This window comes from Aythya marila, assembly GCF_965140915.1.
Source record: "Aythya marila genome assembly, chromosome: 15".
In the NCBI taxonomy this organism is placed as follows: Eukaryota; Metazoa; Chordata; class Aves; order Anseriformes; family Anatidae; genus Aythya; species Aythya marila.
In genome coordinates this window covers 12,759,608-12,781,913 of record NC_139056.1, presented here as the reverse complement: position 1 = coordinate 12,781,913, position 22,306 = coordinate 12,759,608, and the positions used below count along the sequence as shown (strand labels likewise).

Genomic DNA, 22,306 nt, shown 5'->3' with positions numbered 1-22,306 from the left:
GGAGGGTCCGGGGGCGGTGTGGCTGAGGCGAGGCGCAGGGGCTGGCCCCGCTGTGGGGGTGCCGACCCTCCTCTGCCCCGGGAGGTGCAGGGTTTGGCTCGGCGCCTTGGGTTTTCGTCACTGGAAATGCAGCAGGGGAGGTTGTGAAGGTGGAACGTGCCCCCGGCCGGCCGGCGTCCAGCGGCGTGTGCGGGATGAGGGCGGGCGTTGCGAGGTGGAGGCACGGGGCTGGGACAGGGCAGGGGCGGGCTGGGTGTCAGGGTCTGCACCCAGAGGTGCCGGGCGCTGGGGCAGGCTCCTCAGGGACGTGGTCAGAGCACTGAGAGTTAGGTCAGGGCGCTCAGACACATGGGCTGATTCTGGCGTGGTGCTGTGTGGAGCCAGGGGTTGGGCTCCGTGAGCCCTGTGGGATGTGCTGTGGTTCTGTTGGGCTGCTTGTGTAATCACCACAGCTCCCCTTCGCCTTAAGATGGTGGGTGCTTGGCTTTGAAAGGCTGTCATGGAAAGGGAAAGTAGCCCTTAGATGCTCAGGCACCCCTCATTCCCCTAAAACATCCCTCAGGGCTTGTGGGGAGTGTGGGTTGGTGAAGTCGTACCCCGGCTCCCACAAAGGCCCCTGCTTGCATGGAGGTTGCCGACCCCATGGGATGGCCGATTAACTTGTTCAAAGCATCAGGTGGCCACAGGTCTTGGACACAAATGCCTGAGCAGAACTGAAGCACCCTTTAGGGATGGGATCCTCTTTTTCCTCTGTGTTCAGAGAGAACCAGTGAGGTCTTGATCCAAACTGTGGCTCTTCTCATTGTATTTGGAGCAGGTAAATGAAGATGCCAAGTATACCCAAAATGTTGAGGGTTTTAGTGAGCTTGGTGATAAATAGGAAGAACTGTAGTCAATATAAGAACTAATGAGTATGTGTTTCAGAAGGCTTTAGTAACCATGCACTAATTGATTGTCACCTTTCTTCTTGGGCAGCTGTCAGCGTTTGGCGAGCCTTCATCTGCACTGCAGGTGTCTGCACACCACGGTGGGGTTCCTAAAGAAGAAAACTGCAACAGAGAACTGGTGGCTGGAGCGGCATTTGAAGGATCCCTTTGTCAGAGCAACGAAACAGCAGAACTACCGTTGTCGGAGTGCCTTCAAGTTACTGGAGATCGATGACAAGTTCCATATTCTCCGACCAGGACTCTCCGTTCTAGACTGTGGGGCAGCACCAGGTGCTTGGAGTCAGGTTGCTGTAGAGAGGGTCAACGCCTTAGGTACCGGTAAGTGCATGTTTTTGGCAGTCAAGATGGGGTTATACTCGCCTTGGAGTGTGTGAGGAAACTCAGCTGTGAGGTGGTGGAGTGGGCAAACACCAGAGTCACAGATAGAAGTGTGAAGGTGTGTGCCGGTGTCATGGTAAAGAACAGTAAATCTTCATGTGGTCTGCAGAAGTTATCTTTGTGAAGTAAGAATTTACCATGAGGTGTTACTATAGATGTAAATAAGTCTTCTAATTAACTGTGATGGGGAGAAGAGCCCTCATCCAGTTTGGAAATTCTTGTGGCTTCCAATAGGTTATGTGGCTTTTCTGAATTTTTATCTCCCTTCTTGAAAAATGGTAGCAACGTAAGGTTTGCGTGTTTTAAGCCATTAATGTTTATAATGCAAAGTATGATCATCTGTACTATTGTCTGGGATTTAGATTGACATCTGTGGAAAAAAAATAGAAAAAAACACAATAAAGTATCCCTTGCTTATCCAAAATAACTCATGTTTAAAGTTATAAATGGATTAGCTGAGAGCAGACCATTCATCATGATGCATGTAGCCGGCTGGTTGTGGAAGGAGAGGAAAATCATTTGTGGCAGGAAATAAGTTTTTGTTTATCAAATATTGTGGAGCTCATGTATCTGAAAGTTGTTTTCAACCATTTTAATAAGGATTCAGTGTGTCATTCATTCTTGTCATCTAGATCCTTCTGCCCCCACTGGCTTTGTCCTTGGAGTTGACCTCATGCGGATTTCCCCGCTGGAAGGAGCTGTCTTCCTACCAGAGGCTGACATTACAGACCCAAACACGCTGAGGGCAATCCAGAGCCTGCTTCCTGCAGGGAAGGTGGACGCTATCTTGAGCGACATGGCACCTAATGCAACAGGCATTAAAGACCTGGACCATCAGAAGTTGATCAGTTTATGTTTAGGCCTTGTGAATCTGGCACAAAGTATTTTAAAGCCTAAAGGAACGCTGCTGTGTAAGTTCTGGGATGGACACGAGTCCCGTGTTCTTCAAAACAGACTGAAGGAGCAGTTCCGGGAGGTGAAAACTTTAAAGCCTCAGGCCAGCCGGAAGGACTCTTCTGAATCTTATTTCTTGGCAAGACTGTACAAAGGGAAATGAAAGCGGAGAAATGCAGATTATCAAACAGGTGATCAGACACTGATGGGAAATCTGAATTTGGCAGGTGTTGAAAGAAAAATCCCAGCATTAAGAACCCCAGCTTGGGCTGTTACGTTGTTGAGAACAACCTGGGAAAATCTGCCACAATCCTCAGGAAGTACATCGTGCTTTTCAAATAGAGAAAGAAAACCAGGGAGGTGCCCCACTGAGCTTATCCTCTAATTACACATGCAGAGACGTCCAATCTTGCTTCTCACCTGCGGAGAAAAGGGTTGGCAACAGGGAGGAACAATCTGAAAGGCAACCTCTGGGGCTGGAACAATGGAAATGAAAATAAAACAGTGATTATACGATTTTTAATGTGTGCTTGAAAATCATTGCAGTACTAACGCTGTCGTATTGGAGACTAACCATAAAGGTGGTTGTCAGGAGGAGAGGGAATGGCAAGGGGGAGGTTGAGTCAATTTATTTCCTCTTCATCTTTCTTAAAAGCTGATGAAATTTATTAGCACACGCAATAACAGGCAGCATTCTCGTGCATGTCAGACTGTGTTGGCATGTAGGATCCCTAATGCAGGCATTCCCGATGTGTGGCGCTGGCTGTGGGCTGTTCAGCTGGGTGGCTTTGCTGCGTTTGCTGAAGACGAGGGTTATATTTAGAAATTGCTGCCTCACTGTGCTCCTAAATCCAGTAAGTGACAGCAGGGCAGGGTCTCATAGCCGAGAAGATAAATTTCCCCGTGTTTTCAGTAACGTTTTATAGCTGCCCAGCGGTGTTCATTAGGTAAAGTGACAGGATTTTCTTGAATCCCAGACAGGCGCAATTACTGATAGGATTGTGCTTGAATCACTGAATTCTGTTTGCAAAAATAAACTTAGCCACTGTCTACCTGGCAGTGACAACTTCTTAATTAAACAGCGCTTTTATCTGTGGTGTGGGTCATGAGGGGATGGTAGCACTGCCTGTTTGTAGGCTTCCAGATCTTTCTCTTTATAAACAGACCGCTTTGAACGGCTTAGTTATGCTAATAATATTAATAAGTAACGTTAATCAAACGTGCAATTGGGAAAAACTCGTGAAAATCTGCGTTTAGAGCTTTTTTTTTTCGGGTCGCCGCGGCTGGCGTTACGGTAGCGCCTCAGGCTGCGCGCCTCGTCCCGTCAGTACGGCGGCGCGGGCCGCTGGCCTCGCGAGAGCTGGCGCCGAGTTCCCGTGAGATCGCGGCGGCCGGGCGAGGAGGGAGATCCAAGCGGGGCAGGCGGCGGTGAGTGGCGGGTGGGGGGGGGGGCGCGCGTTCGGCTGCGCTCGGCCGGGCTCGGGTGGACTCGGCCGCGTTCGGCTGGGTTCGGCCGGGCTCGGCTGGGTTCGGCCGCGTCCGGCCGCGCTCGGGGCCCCCCTCACGGCGCTGTGGGGGGGGGCGGGGGGCTCATGGCGGGGCCCCGCTGCCCCTCGGCCGCCTCGGGGCTTCGTGGGGGGCAGCCCCCGAGATGCCCCCCTGTCCGCGGGTGCTCTGCTGTGGGGCGCTGGGCTGTGGAAATAAAATCAAATGAAGTAAAAGAGGTGTTGTGCAGCGAGGGGATGAGAGTTCTGGTTTTATTGCTGCTTTTCTTGTTTTTTTCCTGAGTGTTTTCAGAGCGGGTCTGCTGGAAGCCGGTCACCTGTTGGCGGTGGCCTCGTGTCTCTGTGCTGTGCTCGCTTCAAATAAACATTTTATTTGGGGTTTGGGCTGATTTGTCCCTAATGTGCTCCTGTTACACCACATCTCCGTGCTGATAGGAACCCAACGAGTAACCACTGTGTTGCTCTCAGGAGCACCTGAGCCTGAAAATCAGCCCTGAGCCTGGTCCTGGGGCACAGCTTTGGGGCCCAGAACCTTCTGGGCTTTGAGGGGCTTCAGGTGCCTGCAGGGGTTCACTTAGAGCCTCCTGAGGAAACCTCCCCAGCATCTTCGGCCTCCGTGCTTGATTTATCTTTGGTCTTTCAGTGTTACTCCAAATCTGAAGGAGGAATGGCAAATATTTATATGAGAACGAGGATTTACTGACAGAAGTGATGTGTGAAATGGGGAAGACTTGCTGCCAGTTAGGTACCAAAGTGCTTTTTGGAAACCAGAACCAGGTTGCGTACATGGTGGAGCCTGCTGTTCGCTTGGAATTAGTTCTCTTCCTGCCCTTAAGATGTTTGGAAGAAGAGTAACGAGTCCTGTTTGTGTTACGTGCTGCAGACCTTCTTGTCCTGCAATGGTAACTCATATTACCAAATCTACCTTCACGAGAAAAGAAGAGAGAATTCAGTTCTGCGCAACTTAAGACAGCTTTTATACTGTTGTTAACGGGCAGAGATTCAGGGGGAAGCTTATTTAAATGAAAGTAAGCTCTTTTGTGTATACCGTTAGGGGCAGAACAAACTGTTTTGCATCGGTTTCTCATCTTGGAGGTCTACAACTTCAGCCTTAGTTGGATATTAGTTTCTGGTTCGAGTTGGTCCCAGCAGTGACCAGCGGATTGGGTTCTGAACACGGTAAATCAGAATATCTTGCATTTAGTGATACTTCAGGGCAGCAATGTATTTTCTTTTATTTTTTTTGCTGACAACTTTCTGTGTGTTTCCAGAGCCATGGAGAACTTGGACGATAACACCACTGTCATCTCCACCCTGAGATCCTTCAACAACTTCATTTCACAGCGTATAGAGGGGATGTCTGGGCAGGCTACACCAGGATCGTCTCAGAACTCCTTGCAGATGCAGTACCAGCAGAGGGTGCAGGTGAGGTGTCCTTAGTTTGCTGGTGCCTGCAGTATTGCTTCAGCACGGTTGTATACTCCTTCAGGTTTTAAGCATCAGAGTTGGTTTCATTGAGATCTGACCATTCTTCCTAAAATTGCTGCTCATGCATGCTCAGGAACAGAAGTTTGTTTTTGTGAATATCCTAGAATCTTTAATTTCTCTTTGAAACGTCAGACTTGTACATATTTCTGCCCTGTAAAAAAAAAAAAAAAAAAAAAAAAGGGGGGTCCTTTGATTTTTTTTCCCAGCAATTATGTCTGCATACCAGTTTGGAAAAATAAACTGTAGCTTGTTTTCTTATTGCAAAATAAAATATGTGTGAAAAGACAAGGACCACAAATGTGATGATAGTTTCCTTGTAGTTTGTAAAACAATGTGCAGTTATCAGCTGAATAGTATAGGGTAGGAGATAACAACATTATCGCAGTGCTGTTAATGGTGTGTACTGTCCCTTTTCACATATGCACTGGGCAGTTGGAAGAACAAGCTGGGCGGATCCACTCCAAATCCCAGCTCCTGCAGGTGGAACGAGAGAAGATGCAGATGGAGCTTAGCCACAAACGAGCTCGCATTGAGCTGGAGAAAGCAGCTAATACCAATGCCAGAAACTATGAGGTAAGGATGACAGATGACACAGGCCTGAGTCAGAACACACGTAGTGCATCTGTGTTGGTGTTTCAGTTTGGATCAGGGAAATGCTTCTGACTGTTCTCACGTGCTGTGCTTTGGTTTGCCGTGCTGTGTCTCACAGTATGCATACTAGGCTCTTTTTGGAGGAAACTAAAGTAAAAGATGCAGTCCAGGAGCAAGCATAGTGCACCCCAGCTGCTAACGGACACTCAGTCTACAGAGCAAGAGTTGAGCTAATCTGTGGTAAATGCTCCTGCAAAGAAAATGGTGTTGGTGTCAAGTTCCTAGCACCATTTCTTTGCTCTGCAGACCACTTTGCACTACTTGCTAAATTACTAGCACATTGCACTACTTGCTAAAGTAGACAAGGCCAGTGTGAACGTCAGACCATGTTTGATCCTTGAGCTGTCTGATGATCTCATCACTAGGTTCTGTTAACTTAGCATTGAAGTTGTCGTGGGTAGCAGTAACAAAAGGGATTTGTTACTTGTTCCTCCCAGAAGTATTTAAGCATTTTTCTCCCAGATGAATTTAAACCTCTGCTGGCACAATTGCAAGCATTTAGATTGTGTGGCTGTAATTAACTGGAATGACAGCAATGCCAACCGTGCACTGTCACACAAGAGAGCTTGCATTGATCCATGAGCTCTTCTTGGTTTCCAGTTTTATATTTGCTTAACTCTGCCACTGAAATAAGCAGTAGAGCGGTGGGTTCTGTAGGATTCTAAAGGCCTTATATGCAGCTGATTAATTATTATTTAAAAAAACAAACAAAAAAAAAAAAAAAACAACCCCCTTTTTAAAAATAATTTAAAAGGGTGTTGGGTGACAGGTTTAGTGTGTAACTGTGAAATAGCAGGTCAGTGACTAAAGTTCTTGTTCTTGTCTGAAGTCAGGTGATTTAGGATTAAGCCCTGAAGAGTTCAAACCGGAATCTAGCTGAGTCAGTCACTGAAACCCTTGCAATACTAGTACAAAAAAGGGAGCAGCACTAATCCAGTACTGTGGTAATTACCCTGCTCAAATGCTGTGTTTTTTGAGTCATGTGGATATTGGTTTTAGGAACCTCACGTCGCTTTGTGTAATCCTTGCTTACTATGTAAATCTGCGTCTTGATTTGCTTTGATTAGGAAAGCAATTTACTACACATTTTTAAATAAGTGGTAATCAATTTGTGGTAGGACTAAACTGAAAAGCTATATGAAAGGTTGTCAGTGCAAAAATACTGGTTGTATTCATTGGTAATACTGTGCATTGAAACCTGTTTGCTTTTCTGTTAAATAGCCTCATACAGTTTCCAGAAGTTGCAGAGGGAAGTTTGTCCTATTAACCCAACCATTGAATTCTGAGATTCTTCAAATAAACTTGCTCTGTGTGGGTCAGTTTTAAATTGGGTTACCAAATGTTTTCATCTTTCATATGCCGTAGAGTGTGCAGTGGAGTCTGTGAGGCCCTGTCTGTGTTCTGATACTCAAGCCTCTAAAAGGCTGCAGAACACTTTCTATTTTCTATCTCTGTTGCCCTGGGTAATTCCTTGACATGGAGTTGCTGGTGGTAAGATTTTGACCTTGCTAGTGGAGGTGTTAAAAGCTATGGTCTGAGTAACATTGCTTCATGATGGTGCCATGGTGACCACAGTAATGAGGAGCAGAGACAAGGGAAGCAGAAAGGGCTTCACCTTTGTGCTACTTTCTTCTTATGTCTCTTTTTATATTTTTTTCTTTGCAAGCGAGAGGCTGACCGTAACCAGGAGCTGCTCACACGCATAAAGCAGTATCAGGAAAGGGAAACAGAAGCTGAAAATAAACTGAAAGAGCAAATGGAGATGAACAAATCCTATAAGAAGAGCATGGAGACAATGAGTAAGAAGTTGCAAGAGAAGGAGAGCAAATTAGCTGAAGCTAATGAAGTAAGAACGGAGTCGTTTTCTAATCTGTTCATAGCTTCAGGTGACTTTGCAGTTCTTGTGAACTGAAAATGGCCTTTTTGGTTTAAAAAAAAAAAAAAAGTGTAGGGCAAGATGCTGCATCTGGGTTTAGAAGCCAGGTTACAGGACGTTGAACAACGAACACAGGAAACAATGGAGGAGATGGTAAGATGGGAGGTGTTCAGGGAGGTAGGAGGAACTGCAGGGTGGATGAGACCAAAGTCACACACAGGGTGTTTCCAAACACATACCCACGTGTTTCACTGTAATATGAATGCTTGGATAATAATTTCAGTTCTTTTGGATTTTGGGTGAACAGACCATCTTTTCAACCCTCAGCCTTTTCAGATGTCCTTATAGTTAAGTTCAGCTGGTTTGTTTGTAACTTTCTGTTTTGATTTTTCTACACCAGCTGTGGATCAATAACTACTAAGTCCTTAAGCCTTCCTCTTGCTTAGGTGTCACAGGAAGTATGTTCAGGTGCTTTATCCCATCGATAATGTTTAGCACAGCAGTTATCAGTGATAAAAACAGAGAGACAATGACAGCATGTGAGAGAAACTAAATGCATGTAAGAAATGTGTGAAGCAGTTCTATTTCTATTTTTTATTTCCATATCTATCAGTATGGAGATAAATCCTGCGTGTCTCTCTGTCTAGAAAGAACCTTGTGTTTGTCAGGTTTTGAGTTTTTTTCACTTTTTTTTCTGTTAAAGGGAGCTAAGTAATGACTATTTGAAACAAATCTCTGCCTGACTTTTTCTTTGGAGTTTAGAATTAAATTTTAAAGGGCATTGGCTTTAGATTTCTAAGGAAAGCATAATAATCTGTTATTTGGCTGAGGCAAACCCAGACATTTTCCATTTTGAAACGCAGAAAAAAATGTTTGGAATGTTTGTGGGATAATTTTTAGATTTAATGTGTATCGTTGTATATTGACATCTTTTAGCTTTAAAGCTCGATATTTCTCATGCCAGTTTGAGGTCACCTGCCTATTAGGTAATGGGAATAATGATTTGGGTACAGATGAAAGCAACTAAATTTTTTTTTTCTTGCCTTTGTTTTGAGGTGAACTTGAAGGTCTGAAGGTTTTGCAAGAATCTGGGATTGTGTCTAAAACCAGTTTGTGCTCTTTAGTTGGAGTAGTGACTTCTGTGTATTACCATCCATAATCTCCAGCTTGGAGACTCATAGGCTTTCTGTTTATTTTCTTTCCACTGATGCAGACAATCACTATATTAAAAGGGAAAATATCTGAGCTGCAAAGGAATATAATGAATCAAGAGATGCAGATGACAAGCCAAGACTCTCAGAAGCAAGAGCTGATGGAACAGCTGGATGTTCAACATAAGTAAGCAGGGGCTGAATAACTGTAGGGAGAAAAAGGCAAACGGAACTTCAGCCTTGTGCAGATGTTGTCACTCAGAAAACTTTCAACAGTGTTTGATTTCCCCTCTTCAAAGGGGTTCTTTGATCTGGATGTGCAGGTTATAACTGTTGCTTGAAACTAGCTCTGAGGAGCAATTTATTAGTACCTTGAGGAGGAAAATACTCAAGCTTAAAATCTGTCTCAGTTATGTCTCATGTTCATACGGGAGAGTTAACAGAAGGCAGGTGGGTGGGAAAGGCTAATCTGAGTTTTATAGACTGAACGGAACAAAAATGTCAAGCCATAAATCTCAGTTGAGGGGTACTTGAAAGGTACGAGTGTTTTTCCTTGCTTTCCTTGTTTTTACTTCTAATTTACTGTGAGTGTATATTTGTTGGTTTCAGAATGAAGGTGACTTGATTAGCATTTTAAAAATATTTTTCAAGATGCATCATTTCAGTAAAAATGTATCTTTTCTCCTCTGAATTAGAGGAAGATGGTGTGAGTATGAAGCAGCGTGAGATAATATTACATAATAGTGCCATATACTTTGTTAGTGGTGGTTGGAAATGTTTGTGCAGCTGATACTTCTGCATGTGGCTTATTTCTGGTACATAATTCCTGGGTGCTGACTGTCTCTTGTGTCTACATCTCATAGAAAATGGCAAGAAGCTAATCAACAAATCCAGACGTTGCAAGCAAGCCAGTCCCTACTGGCAGAATATGAACAGAAAATTAAGGTAAGGAAATTGTGGCCTATATAAACCTTCAGTTTTTATTTTCTTCAATGTAAGAACAAAACAATTTTTTTTTTTTTAAAAAAAAGCCTATTGCAGAAATAAAAGGTTAGTTTGTCATGTAAGAATCTGATCTGGTGGCCTGCAAGAACTGAGATAGGGCTAATTGTAGAGATTGGATTTAGCCAAATATGATACTTTTCACCTTTGTTGTATCATTTCTTTGGGGAAGAAAAACCAAGAAAACAGCACACTTATGCTTTCTCTGAAGAGAGCATATCCTTATGCAGTATTCTGTCTGGATGAATGGTTTGTTTGATCTTGAGACCAGGGCATTATTATTCTAAAGCATTTTTTTTTTTATAATGATGGGGGATGAACCTAAGCAGCTATGGTTAGTTTCTGCTTCCCAGAAAATCCTTCCTCTGGAGCTGGGCTTAGCTCTCTTAAAAACTGCAATTGCTTGCAAAGCTTTTAAAGATGTAGTGACTTATAAAACATCTCTGCACTTATATGTGTCCTTTCAAATTAGCATGTAGGTTGGTGGGAGTGTCTTTGCCACTTGCTTTTTATCTTCCTGGGAGAGGCAGATGTAGAGAGTTACTCTGCTTTGAACAGATGCTGATTATGGCATTGCCTGTGGTTGCTGTAAAGCAAAGCTATACTGAAAGACAATCTCATTTCTGATTTTTGTGATTGCAAGAGGAGACTTCCTGCTGTAGGCAGAACCATGGGAAGGAAAGGTGGGGAAACAAGGTGTCAGACTACATTACTGCTCTAAATAAATGTTGTTTCTCCCCATCCAAAAAAAAAATCTTTACCATAATTATAAAATGTGCATTTATGTTTCTTTTAATTCCTAGTACTTCAAGGCCATCCAAGTGCCCATCTTTATGCTTAATTAATGGAGGGATAGAAGACAAGAAAATCAGGGATTTAGCTTCGTCAGTAGAAGGGCATTTTATTGATTTTATTAGGATTACTTTTTCCTTAGGAATTTAGAGTTAACAGAAAAGTGTAGAGGAGAGGCCAGCCAAGGTGTTACAGTTGTAACAAGTGTGTGTCATCCCTGCTTTGAGCTATGGATTGGATTAGGTGACCAACTGAGGTCCATTCTACCTTTGTTCATCAAGTCATTGATTAAAGTTTAAAAAGCACAGCAGAGATGAAGTTCTTAAGGGTTCCAAGTTAATCATTGCTGTCCTCTTGTCATCTGTTTTCCAGGACCTGGAACAGAAGTTCTCCCAGCAGGAGCATGATGCTGTAATTGTCAAGAACATGAAGGTAGAATTGGCCCGTTTCCCCAAAATGGAGCGTGAATTGCGTCAACTTAGAGAAGAAAATGCCTACTTCAGGTGAAAGAAGGGTTCAGTTGTTGAGAGGGTTATCTTCTGTCCTTCTGTAGCTTTGACAATTGCACTATATGCACTTTGAAATCCCTTTCTTAGGCTTACATGGTTTACAGTGTGGCACGATGCTATACTTCCACATGGGAAACTTCAGAAGGAAGTTTAAATGTTTCGTGTAAATACTGCATATCAATTGAGCAGTGCTGTGATGGTTACTAGGTGAGAGGTTTTAACAAGATCTGGGCAATCTTCCTGAACACAGCAAAAGCCTCACAGAACAAATATTGATCATTTTGGGTGGTGGTATCTATGTATAATAACACCACTCAGTGTTTAAAGATAGTGATGAACTCTGTACAGGTTTGGGAAAGAAATACTTGTAGAAAGAAGACAGCTTTACATTTCTGTAATAGCTTCTACTGCTTAGTTTTGTTACCACTATTTTAAAGACCTCTTGTTCTAGCATAATGTTTGGGAAGTTGTTTAAATTCCTTAAACACTTTGATATAGCCCCTGATAGAGCAGACTGTTTCTGGCTTTCTAAAGTGGTAATTACTTTAAAAAATGAAGTTTATATGTACTATGAAATAAACATAAAACTTTTTTTTGAAAATCGAACTTTCTTTCCATCTTTAGGTACATTTAGAAAAAAAAAAAACGTCTAAATTACATGATTGTCTGATCTTTCCAGCTTTTTCTTATGCTAAAATTAAGGAGTCTCCCTTGACTTTGTTCTTGTTAGTGTTTCATTATCACTTTTGTTTATTGTGGACTCTTTTCTCATTCTTGTTTTCGTGCACAAAATCATGGTATGAACAATGTAGAGGTCTCTTTTTTATAAACAGTTTATCTCACAGTTGCACACCTCTATTAAGGTAAAAGCAAGCAGTCTCAATACTGGCTCAGCCATCACAGAGTATAAAAAAGCCTGAGTGTGTACCGCTTGCTGTGTTCCAACCCTGCATTCAGCCCAACTGAAGATCAGAGTTGGAAGTCTTGCTAGCTTTCATGCTGTTTTGCCAATCAGTAAAGCTGACACAAAGCTTCAGGTTGTTTGGACATAATTAGGATGGTGCTTATACTGAAAAAATCCAGTTCACGAAAGCTGCTTTTTTTTTTTTTTTTTTTGTAGCAACAGCTTTGCAGTGAAGGCTGTAGAAACGAGTCAGTTAAATGTCATAATGTCTGCACACTGTCATATGTATGATTCCATTGTAATTACATGTGTATCTGCAGGTTTGTGAGAGCAAATGGAATTGCAAGGTTTTCAGTTGTTGTTTTGTCTTTTCACCACAGGGAAATGAAAGAAAACAATGGATTGCTTAAAGAGGAGGTAGAAGGTCTTCAAAGAAAACTGGAACGCTATGAGAAAGTCCAAGCGCAGCTAGTGACTGTTGAATTGGAAAATGAGGTGAGGAGCTAGGAATGTTTGGATGAGCAGAACGGCATTTCCTTTGTTGCCTGTCCTTCCTGTCTCGTAGGCTCATCCTGTGTTGTCTTGGTTCAGATGTGTGTTGTAAGTGGTGAGTTCAAGCCAGGCATTCCCAAAGTTAAATGTCAACATGAGGGAAGCTATGACAGTGAGGGAGAAAAAGGCAAAAGGAAGTCTGCTGCTGAGCCGAAGGTTGTCTGAAATGAACGTCTCGTTGTATTGTCTTTTTTTTTTTTTTGCCTTGTTTTCTTCTGCTGGAAATGCCTCTTCTTTTCCCTTCTCCTTTCTTTATTAAGTTCTACCGAAACCTGGTGTTACTGAGCATGCATGTAGTAAGAACCTTGATACCCAATTGCATTGCTGCCAAAGGCCAGAATGTGGTCTCAGATGACTATAATTGTCTTGTCTCCATCCCACCATATATCAAACATATATAAGTCAAGAGATCAACCTAAATGTATAAACATAATGATTTTACAGACTATGCTGGTGTCTGGTTTTAGATAGCATGATCTGGTACTGACTGAAAATAAGGAAGCTATAGGAAAAATGGGAAGAGAAGTGGACAGTTTAATTTGGCTGCTGAAGTATCAATGTTGAGATTGAAACTTGTTTTCTTCCTCTCTACAAACAGTCTAGTCTACCAAGGTCTAGTACAGTGGTAGTAGCTCATAGAGCTGGATAACAGAGAGAGCTGAAGCATAGGGTGGGTTCCATGTGGCACAAAGTGTTGGTGACTAAGAAAATGACTGAGGGCAGGAGAATAACAACCCAGGTGTGCTAGATAAGAAGATACTGAAATCCACGGGTGGAAAACATTGAGTTTGAATGAGAATTATGAGAAAACTGTAAAAAATGAGCCGTTAGAACATGCATCTGTCTCAAACTTTTCTTTTGCTCTATACTTTAGAAACTTCTGGGAAAATTAAAATGCTGGGAGAAACTGGACCAGAGTACTGGCTTGAACATCAGGTATGCGCTCACAGCATTGGAGGTAAAACTTTTCAACCACTTTCCTTTCCTCTTAGTCATCGGGACACCTGAAGTATGTTAATCATGCTTTCTTACTGTCTCTTCCTCATGTGGAAGCTCTTCCAGTACTTAGTATAAATAAAAAGAGCAGTAAGATAACATCCTGTTAAGAAGTATTTTTCACCAAGGCAGCTTGACAAGTGTCTCTGGTGACCGCAATTACTTGCGAGTTCTTTGAACTTCTTGCATATAGCTACATTTGTGTTTAGGTAGAGATTCTGCTTGCTTAATAAGAAAACTTAGAGAATTGTTTGATGTGTCCAGAGAAATGAATGAGGTTACTTGTGATAAATTATTATAAATATGTTTTCTTTGAGATTTGGATATCAAAATAAACTGCCAGATCACGTTTTGACATTTCTTCCTTCAAGTACCTGACTAGATTAACGACTGCTTTTTTATTTTATCTAATAAGAAATGGAATAAACTCATTTTCTTACAAATGGAGAAAAAAAAAAAAACAACACCCACCAAGCAAGCTACCAACTGGTGCATTTTAAAACCAGCTAGTTAAGTAATGGTACACAAAGGCAACTTTTTGACATCTAGAACATTGGACCAGCTTTTTTAAAGGTCTCTGGTATGTCTGTGGTGTAACGAAGGGCTGGAAATGGTGAATCTTCTGATATTTTTTTTCTTCCACTGCAGAAGGTTCTCTGCATAGATACGGTGTCTTTGTGTGTCATATATTTCAGCACTGTTTTTTTTCTATAAATATATGCATTATTGTGCTAGATGTAGAGATGCTTCTTTAAGAAATGTTTTGATATGAGCAGTCTTGCACAGGCTGCCTTTAATATTGGTTCATGCTCTGAGCTGCAGCATGTACCGCAAAACCTAATTATACCAATTGTTTCTTTATTACATTCATTCCACGTGCCTGATTTATATCTGCAGACTGCTGGGATTATTTGGAGCTAGGAGTGTTTGGATATGCACCTATGGTTTGGGCACGCTACTGCATCATGTAAAAGACACTTGTGTTCAACAGGGGAAAGCCCCCTTAAGTTTCTCAGTGTTTTGTCTTTAATGGGGATAATGAAACCTTTTCTAGAGGCCTGCAGGTAGATAACATGCTTGAGATTCTCTCCAGCTTCTGATGAGGATACATGCATTTAGATGAAGTTTGAATTGTGCTAAATCTCCAATGGCAAAGAATGGACAGAAATAGTATGAATCCTTTTCACAAAACTTGTTCCATCAGACAGTGGAGTAAAAGCTTTTTACTTACCTCAAGCTGTTAAAGGTTTAATGAGGTAATTTCACAGTGGGAGAGAAATGGAACCAAGTGATTCTGCCTGTTGAAGTCTAATAACTCCTTCATTTAAAATCAGAATATTCGCTCTAAAGTGTTAGGTTTTTGATTGGGCCATATTGTTTAGTGCTATTAATGGTATCTTCTCATTCAGAAAAGGGAATTGCTCTTGAGGGGAAAAATCATCTTTTGCATGCAATTGTAGCAAGTAGAACTGGGTGATTACCTCCCCATGCTCTTTTTTTTTTTTTTTTTTTTTTTGTTGCTCAGACTTCTTATGGCATGAGTTCTGTTCGTTTTTGGTCAGGAGTATGAAGATGAGAGATCACTGTCCTAGTCAGGTTCCTGGCGTATGCTGTAGGCGAGAGCTTGAGGAAAAATTAATCGCCCATCTCACAGTAGAAGAAAATAAGAAGTTGGATGGTTGTTCCAGAGAACCAGGGTGATGTGCTGTTTGCTAATAACTAGATCATCAAGGAAGAAGGGAGGGAGTGCATTAGGACTTTTTATGTTCTCTTATCACTTTTTTCATTGGTACAGAAAATGGAAGGGAAGCATGTACAGCCTGTGGCATGTTAGGAGAGGATGTTTTTTCATCTCCTCCAGCATTTCCACGGGGCTTGTTCTGTGTCTCCACTAGATGTTTTTTGTTCACTGATTGCCTAGTCCCAGCAGGCTTTTTGTCAGATTGGCTTAGAATCAGATTTGTGAGTCTAATTTTATGTAAAAGCACTTGGAAAGAAGATGCAGCTTTGAGGAGTGGAGTGGTAATCCTACTGTTTTAGTACTAGTCTCTTCTTGGGAACTTTGAAAGAGCTAAGTGTTTTATAATACTTTACCTTTTGGGAAAAAGCAAGTTCATTAACAGTTTACTCAAAGGCTATATTTATGTTTGCCAGTTCTGGATTCCCTCCCATGCCAGACGGTAAGGGAATGTACTCAGTTTCTTCTGCTGGGAAGCTCCTAGGTTTTCCCTCCTGCTCTCATAAACTTTGGGGGCAAAGACTGCTTATCCATTTTAGCTCTAGAGCATACGAGTATGTTTGCATTGCTGTTGTGTAGTGTTCTTTCCAGAATTTGCTCTTGGAATTATACCTGCCGTACACAAATATTACATAATACACTTGTAAGCTGCATGGTGTGCAGACAAGAAAATAATATGAGCCATATGTATATATATAGGGTCTGCGCATATACATGATGAATCCACATAATCTTTTTGTTTTCAGTTATATACTCCTGATATCTTGATCTTTTTACTGCCTACTTGACAGCGTAGTTGGCTCTAACTTTTATCTTGGATGTCATTTTGTCTATAGGAACCCTTCTAAATTTTCTTTGTATCTGTTACTGTTACACTGCTAGCAAACTTTGTACGCTTCTGATCCATCATTCTTGATTGTAGGATTTGTAAAAGGAAAGACAATGTTGTGAAATTCTTGTTTTGTGAATAGAAGGTCCTTATATTTGAGTTTACTCTTACTGAGTGTGGCTGTTGTTTGAGTCTGTTGTTAGGAAAGAGTTATGGTGAGAAAGCAAGCTTCTCTCCTTCTCTCTCACTTTTATTTCTACAAAATATGGTATTTGTGTAGTTGAGTTATTGATCATCTTTGATGAAGAACCAGGCAAATCTTAACAGACATAATTCTTTTCTCAGAGTTGCACTCCTAGCTTAGACGTTTTCCAGGTAGTTTCTTGACTGCCATTTGCAACATGTATTTAAAAGAAAATTATTTCTGGAAGGCTGTCTAGGTGTGTGAGGAGAAGGGGGGTGGTTTATTCTGATGACAATGTACAGATCCATCCACGAGATGGCATCCTTTCTCCTGCTGCTGGAGGAAGCTGGCTTTCTGCTTCAGACTAGCAGCCTCAGCCTGGTGTAAAAAAAAAAACAAAACAAAAAAAAACAAACTGGCCACATGAAGAAGACTCAGCTAGTCTAGTAAAAATCATTCATCTTTGCTATCAAACCTTTTGAAAATGACTTAATGCAGTGTACATAATCATTGTCTTCATGCCTTCTACTTTTAGGGTATTGGTATTAACATGATATGAAGATTTGAGCATATATTCTCTAATGACTGTGCTTTTTCCAACCAACTCAAACTTTATATTTACACCACACATCTTTCATTTCATCTGGTTTAATAGTTGTTTAATAGCTGTTGCTGCTCTTACTTCCTTTCCCTTCTGTGGCATGTAGAAGATACCCAAATACAAAACGAGGGTTCTTGTACTATGAGCTTTTCATCTAAATAACCACTTTTCCCCCTGCTTCTGGTCTGTTTGGCTGTTGCCTTTGTCCCCTAACGGATTAGCCAGGTGATGGTGCTATCCCTAAACAGACACACCCTGCACTGCTGAATGATGCAAAATGATCTGCAGCAGATATGTTTTAAAAACGAGGTGTTTATTAAGTCAGATACAATAGTCACTGGTAGCAGCTGACAGGGATTGATGCTGAAGTTGTCTTTGTTATTTATCTATAGTGGCAGAAGATTGCAGGTTTTCAAAGGCTGAAGTTTTGCTGAGAAATTTAGCAAACTTGTGGAGGCTGACAGAGATGGGCCACAGGCAGCAGCTTCAGTATTCAGAGAGTCTAAATATATTTTTTGAGAGAATAAATATTAAAGTATGTTTTTTTTTCTTTTTTTTCTTGTTGGTACTGGTTTAATTGGAAGCATTGACTCTTGAATTTTTCACATTTTCACCTCCTGGTTTCAAAGATCTTTGTATAGACAGCACAGTTGTTTATATCAGTGATAGCTTTTCATATTAGTGTGTAATCAGTGATTGGAAGATGATCATGTATATTGATAATGAACTATTTAGGTAGGTCTTTCCCTTTTTTAGGCACCATTTTCTATTGGAAATAGTATTGTCATCTCAGGCTCGGGGGGGGGGGAAGTGTGTGCGTGGAAAACAAAGCAAAAGGTTTTGTTCATATTACTCTTCAGAATTGTTTTCTTATTTTCCATGCCTATCACAGCGAAGCAAGGGGGAGAGAAATCAGCTGTCATTTTTGGAGGTGTTGTGGAATACAGTACAGACATTAAGGGTGAGGCTCACATAGCAGAAAGGAAAATACATGTAACGTGCTTGGACTTCTCTGTGCTGCTCAAAGGCAAGGTCTGGACCTTCTTGAGTGGCATCTACTACAGTTTTACTGGAAGGCAGGTCGTGGGCCCCTAGTGCCTGCCTGTGGTGTAAGGCTGACTTTGGAGAGCGCCTACAGTCGTCGTTCAATTTGCAGAGGTAAATTTAGTTAGCTTCAGCGATGAGATCACATTAAGCTGGTGGAGCTGTTTTGTGTGCTTGCTGTCCAGGCCTGTAAAGGGAAGTGCAGATTTGACAGGAATCGAGGCCAATGCTTAAGGACCGTTTTCACTTAGTGAAGCCTGCCAGCTGCAGGCAGCAGACACTGATCTGCTGACCTGTCGCCTAGAGCCAGAGAAGTGAACCTGTTAATGCTGACCTGGTTTTCTTTCTGAAACATCTGTGGGCTGGCTGGCTGACAAATCTTGGGGACTAGCTTCCTGCGATGTCTGAGACCAATTAGGAAGAGGAGATAGTGTGAATGTGTATGCATTTCCTCTCTAAGAAAGGGTCTAATTAAGTGGCAAGCATCTCTATTTAGTACAGTGGTTAGCACAGTTGTAATTTGTAATTACACAGGTGCTACACTCAGTACGGGAAGTCCTTCTATGCACATTCTGCTTTTGGAGTTGGGGGGAAGGGAGGAGAGAGGGAGGGAAAAGGGAATCAAATTCCTTGATTCTGCATTTAGTGGTGGATTAGTGCTCTTTTTTTTCAGTGAATAGGAGAGAAGGGAGAATATTGGAGTTCTCTACTTTCCTTTTTGAATCGTGATTAACTATGCTTAGCTACTCTGCACTCTCTCCCATCCAAGGCATTGAATATCTTTGCAGTAGTGAATGAAGCTCATAATCTTCTTTTTTTCTCACAAGGTAGTAATTTACCTTTCTCTGAATGTCCATTATGAATAAGTGGTTGCTGGTTTAAAAAAAAATCTGTTGACAGCTATACAAAGCAGTGCATGTTGAAATAATTTGAATTGCTCATATGCGTTTCTGGATACTTAATTAACTGCAACCAATCAAGGCAAGACTGGGGGGTTGCTGTTGCTAGTTCCAGCAGGGCCATAATGCTGGCACAGTTGTTCCATAGTCAAGGATATATTTTTATTGGAGTAGCCTATTGTAGCCCTGTGGTCTTTTGTCACCAATCAGACAATTAATCTGATTAAAAGTGTTTGATGTTGGCTGTAATTCTACCACTGACTTTGAACTTAAACTCTAATTTCTATTTTTTTGGTCATTTTTGCCCAAGTTGGATAGTGGCAGATCCCTACTTCCGAGTTGAGTCTCTAATTAGGAAAAAAAGAATTGACGTGGTACAAGGAGATAGAAACTTCATTTTGTGCATCTAAGTTTTATGTAAATAATTGTAATTTACAATCTGTGGACATACTGAAAATTGCACGACTGCTGTTGACAAGATTCCCAATGTAAAACAAGCTGTCTCATCACAGTGGGAATTCCCTGGGTACCAAAAAAAAAGGAGATAAACACTACATGAAGGGAAACCAAGCCAAAACAAACAAATAAGTGTATTTACAATAGAAAGTTTCATAGTTGCAAGGTCTCACATGACCTCATGGAAGGATTATCTGCTGTTCTCCTCTGTGGACACAATACTGTAACTTAGAGTTATTTTTTAAAGCTTAATTTTGGCATAAAAATCTTAGCCTTCCACTGAAGTTGGTGGTTTAAAAAATGTTGAAGAATTCACTCCGTGAACAGGGCAAATGTATGCAGGTTGCTAATATCCCACAAAATACCTCAAAATAAGGATTTCTGCTGGCTTCTGCTCAAGGATGAATGTTGTGTGAATTTCTCATGCACAGTGCTACCAGGACAATTTAGGCTCAGCTTACAGCAGTTCCACCACTTCAGTCCTGTGGGGCTTCTGACTCAAGTGCCTTGTGAAAAATGAGCTGTTCCTGCCCGTTACTTTATGGTTCTTTTAGCCGTGCAGCTGAAGAGGTGATCCTGCATAGCAAAAAGCAATCTAGAATGGAAAATGGATCGGCTTTCATCCAGGTCAGGTCCCTGCTTGCTGGTGGCTGCCGAAATACCTGTGCAGTTCCGAAGCAAGGCAGAGGAGTTGGGAATGAACAGCCAGGATTGGAAGGGCTGGTGCGGAGGATCTTTGTTTATTTAGAACCAAGTCTTACGTGCTTGGTATTTTAGGACTTAGTATGTCTAAAAGATGTAAGTATTGCTTTAGAAGCATTTAAAATCTTCTTGAAGAAGAAGTGCCTGAACAGTTCCAAAGGGAGCCTTTGTGTTTGGAAAGTGAGGTAGAAGTTTCAGGAGAAAATTTATTGCAGTTGTCTCAAAATAAGTGTGTATTTATTGAAGCCACCATTCTCTACAGAGGCAACCACGGAGGAGGCTGTTACCTGTTGAATGTGGCATTCAGCCTGTGCTGGCCTATTGCGCTAAGCTCTTCTGTTCTCCTGTATCATTTTATGTTCGAATGTACGTTATTCTTAACTTTGTGCAGTGCCTTAGGTTTTAGATTGCCTTTATAGAATGCTTTTCATGTGGTGGAGAGAAAAGTTTCCTTTGTCAACTCAAAACCTGAAGCTGTGGTTGTCAGAGTAGCCACAACATGGTTTTGGGGGACTTCAGGCCAGGCTCGGGTTTTGGAATAGATGAGTGTAGGTCAAGTTAACGTTTGGAGGCCTGATGTCAAGTCTGTGCTTTAGCACAGGGTTTAGTCTTCTCCCATCCCGATGGTGTTTAACTTTGTTTTAATATGGCAGCCATGTGTCCTCTTCTCATAGATTTCTTAGTGTAGGTCTGGTCCTGCCAGGACTTCACTGAAATGCTGGGCAGTCTCCTCCCCTATAATTTTCCTATCCAATATTGATTTTCTCCCCAAACACCGTACTTTTCTGATGTTCAAAAATACCAGTTTTCTTCATTGACATTAATGCTTTTATTTCCATTTAAATATATCAGGTCTTGAGGCTAAAGGGATGACAGAAGTGTGTAAGATGTAATGGGTCAGCACCTAACACGTAGGCAGACAGGCTGTAATGTGTAATCAGAGAAATCAGAGTAATAAGTAAGCAAGCTCACATCAAAAATACATCTGTCCTTTCTTTGCATTTCAAAGCCCTGTGAGGAGTGAGAGACTGGCTTTCTAGGAGCACAGATCTGGCATTCTGGAGACAGAGAGAACTGTTGGACACCAGCACGTTATCCATCTTCTGTGTCGAAGAATAATTTAGGGAACTGTGGTAGATCGCCTGCAGGAACTGTACTGAGAATAATGAAATTACTGAAACGATGGGTGATTCTTTATTTTGGAAGTGCAGATGATGGTAGACTTTTTTTATTTTTTCCTTTCCCCTGGAAAATATCACTTATTTTTCCATTGACTGTTTTTTATCAGATTCTACAGTATTGTCCCAGCTTGCATCGAGCTGCATTTCCCAAACCAATAAGCCTAAGGCTATTTTTCTCCTAGGTATATAAGTAGTTTTAGAAACGTGTGCTGGTGTTGCCTCCTGCATAGCAGGTGCTTTGTTTCCCACTGGAAACTCACTACCAGGTGCTTCATTTTGCATTGCTGCCATATTTCTTGCAAGCAGTGTTTGAGATGCTGTTGAAAAACATTTGGGTAAAGGTAGCTTGCTTTCCTCCAGCATGTAGTGACCCATGTAATGTGTAAATGGCTTGAACTCAGGTGCTCACTCTGCTGTGAAGGAGAAGCTTTCAAAAGCACAGACACTTTCACAAAGAGCCACTTTCCTTACATTAAGCAGTCCTGTTTCCCTTAAAGTGAAATTATCATTTAAATAGCAGAGACTAATCAGCAAGGGGATGGTTTGCTACTGTCAGAGGGCTCAAACGCTCCTGCTTGATTTTTATGCAGCCTCTCATCTTGTCATCTCCACACACCCAATAACCACTATAATCTCTAGCTCATTTCTAATTTTACCTTTTAATTTCCATTTTAGCATCTTTCCCTGTTTCAGTTCTAAATCTTCTGCTGGGACTGTGGCCGTACTGTGCCTTCCTTCTGCCTTAGATGTGCAGTGTATTACACTTCATCTATCCCCAAAGTTTTGTTTGTGCAGGGACACTTTCACAAACACGTAAAAATAGATGCTGTACCTGGTTACAGAGGATGCTTTTGTTTTAGCATAGCAATGCCCTTTTAAAAAACCCTTTTCAAAATATACAGGCCTCTTCTAAATAAGCACAAACCAAAATACTCCTGTAAGTATTCATACTCTTGCATTGTGCTACTCCCTTGTAGCAGTGGGCCTTTATCTACAGGGCAAGAAATTTACCTCCACCACTGGATCA

The 22,306-nt window shown here is 41.7% G+C and overlaps 2 protein-coding genes across 4 annotated transcripts in view; both read left to right on the top strand.

Annotated features, from left to right (window-relative positions):
- MRM2 (mitochondrial rRNA methyltransferase 2) lies at positions 1 to 2,729 on the top strand. The gene is made up of 3 exons (XM_082772147.1): positions 1 to 214; positions 976 to 1,265; positions 1,958 to 2,729. Exons 1-3 carry the CDS (start codon positions 195 to 197, stop codon positions 2,380 to 2,382), a joined length of 735 nt encoding a protein of 244 aa, XP_082628273.1. The 5' UTR covers positions 1 to 194; the 3' UTR covers positions 2,383 to 2,729.
- Positions 2,730 to 3,605: 876 nt separating this feature from the next.
- MAD1L1 (mitotic arrest deficient 1 like 1) overlaps positions 3,606 to 22,306 on the top strand; it is a 348,897-nt gene continuing 330,196 nt past the window's right edge. Inside the window, exons 1-9 of one of the 3 annotated variants that reach the window (XM_082772513.1) lie at positions 3,606 to 3,647; positions 4,996 to 5,149; positions 5,645 to 5,785; positions 7,530 to 7,709; positions 8,953 to 9,077; positions 9,754 to 9,835; positions 11,057 to 11,187; positions 12,478 to 12,592; positions 13,524 to 13,585. In XM_082772513.1, coding sequence (XP_082628639.1) covers positions 5,000 to 5,149; positions 5,645 to 5,785; positions 7,530 to 7,709; positions 8,953 to 9,077; positions 9,754 to 9,835; positions 11,057 to 11,187; positions 12,478 to 12,592; positions 13,524 to 13,585 — 986 coding nt within the window. In that variant the 5' untranslated portion in view covers positions 3,606 to 3,647; positions 4,996 to 4,999. Of the gene's footprint in view, positions 3,648 to 4,606; positions 4,627 to 4,883; positions 4,904 to 4,995; positions 5,150 to 5,644; positions 5,786 to 7,529; positions 7,710 to 8,952; positions 9,078 to 9,753; positions 9,836 to 11,056; positions 11,188 to 12,477; positions 12,593 to 13,523; positions 13,586 to 22,306 lie in introns of those variants that run through there. The other 2 variants (XM_082772514.1, XM_082772515.1) reach the window with 2 other exon arrangements.

Bases quoted from the DNA above. Each gene is read 5' to 3' on its own strand.
- MRM2 (XM_082772147.1), top strand. From the start codon at position 195: ATGAGGGCGGGCGTTGCGAG. The intron at 215-975 runs GTGGAGGCACGG...CTTCTTGGGCAG, and splicing joins ATGAGGGCGGGCGTTGCGAG to CTGTCAGCGTTTGGCGAGCC. The intron at 1,266-1,957 runs GTAAGTGCATGT...CTTGTCATCTAG, and splicing joins GGTCAACGCCTTAGGTACCG to ATCCTTCTGCCCCCACTGGC.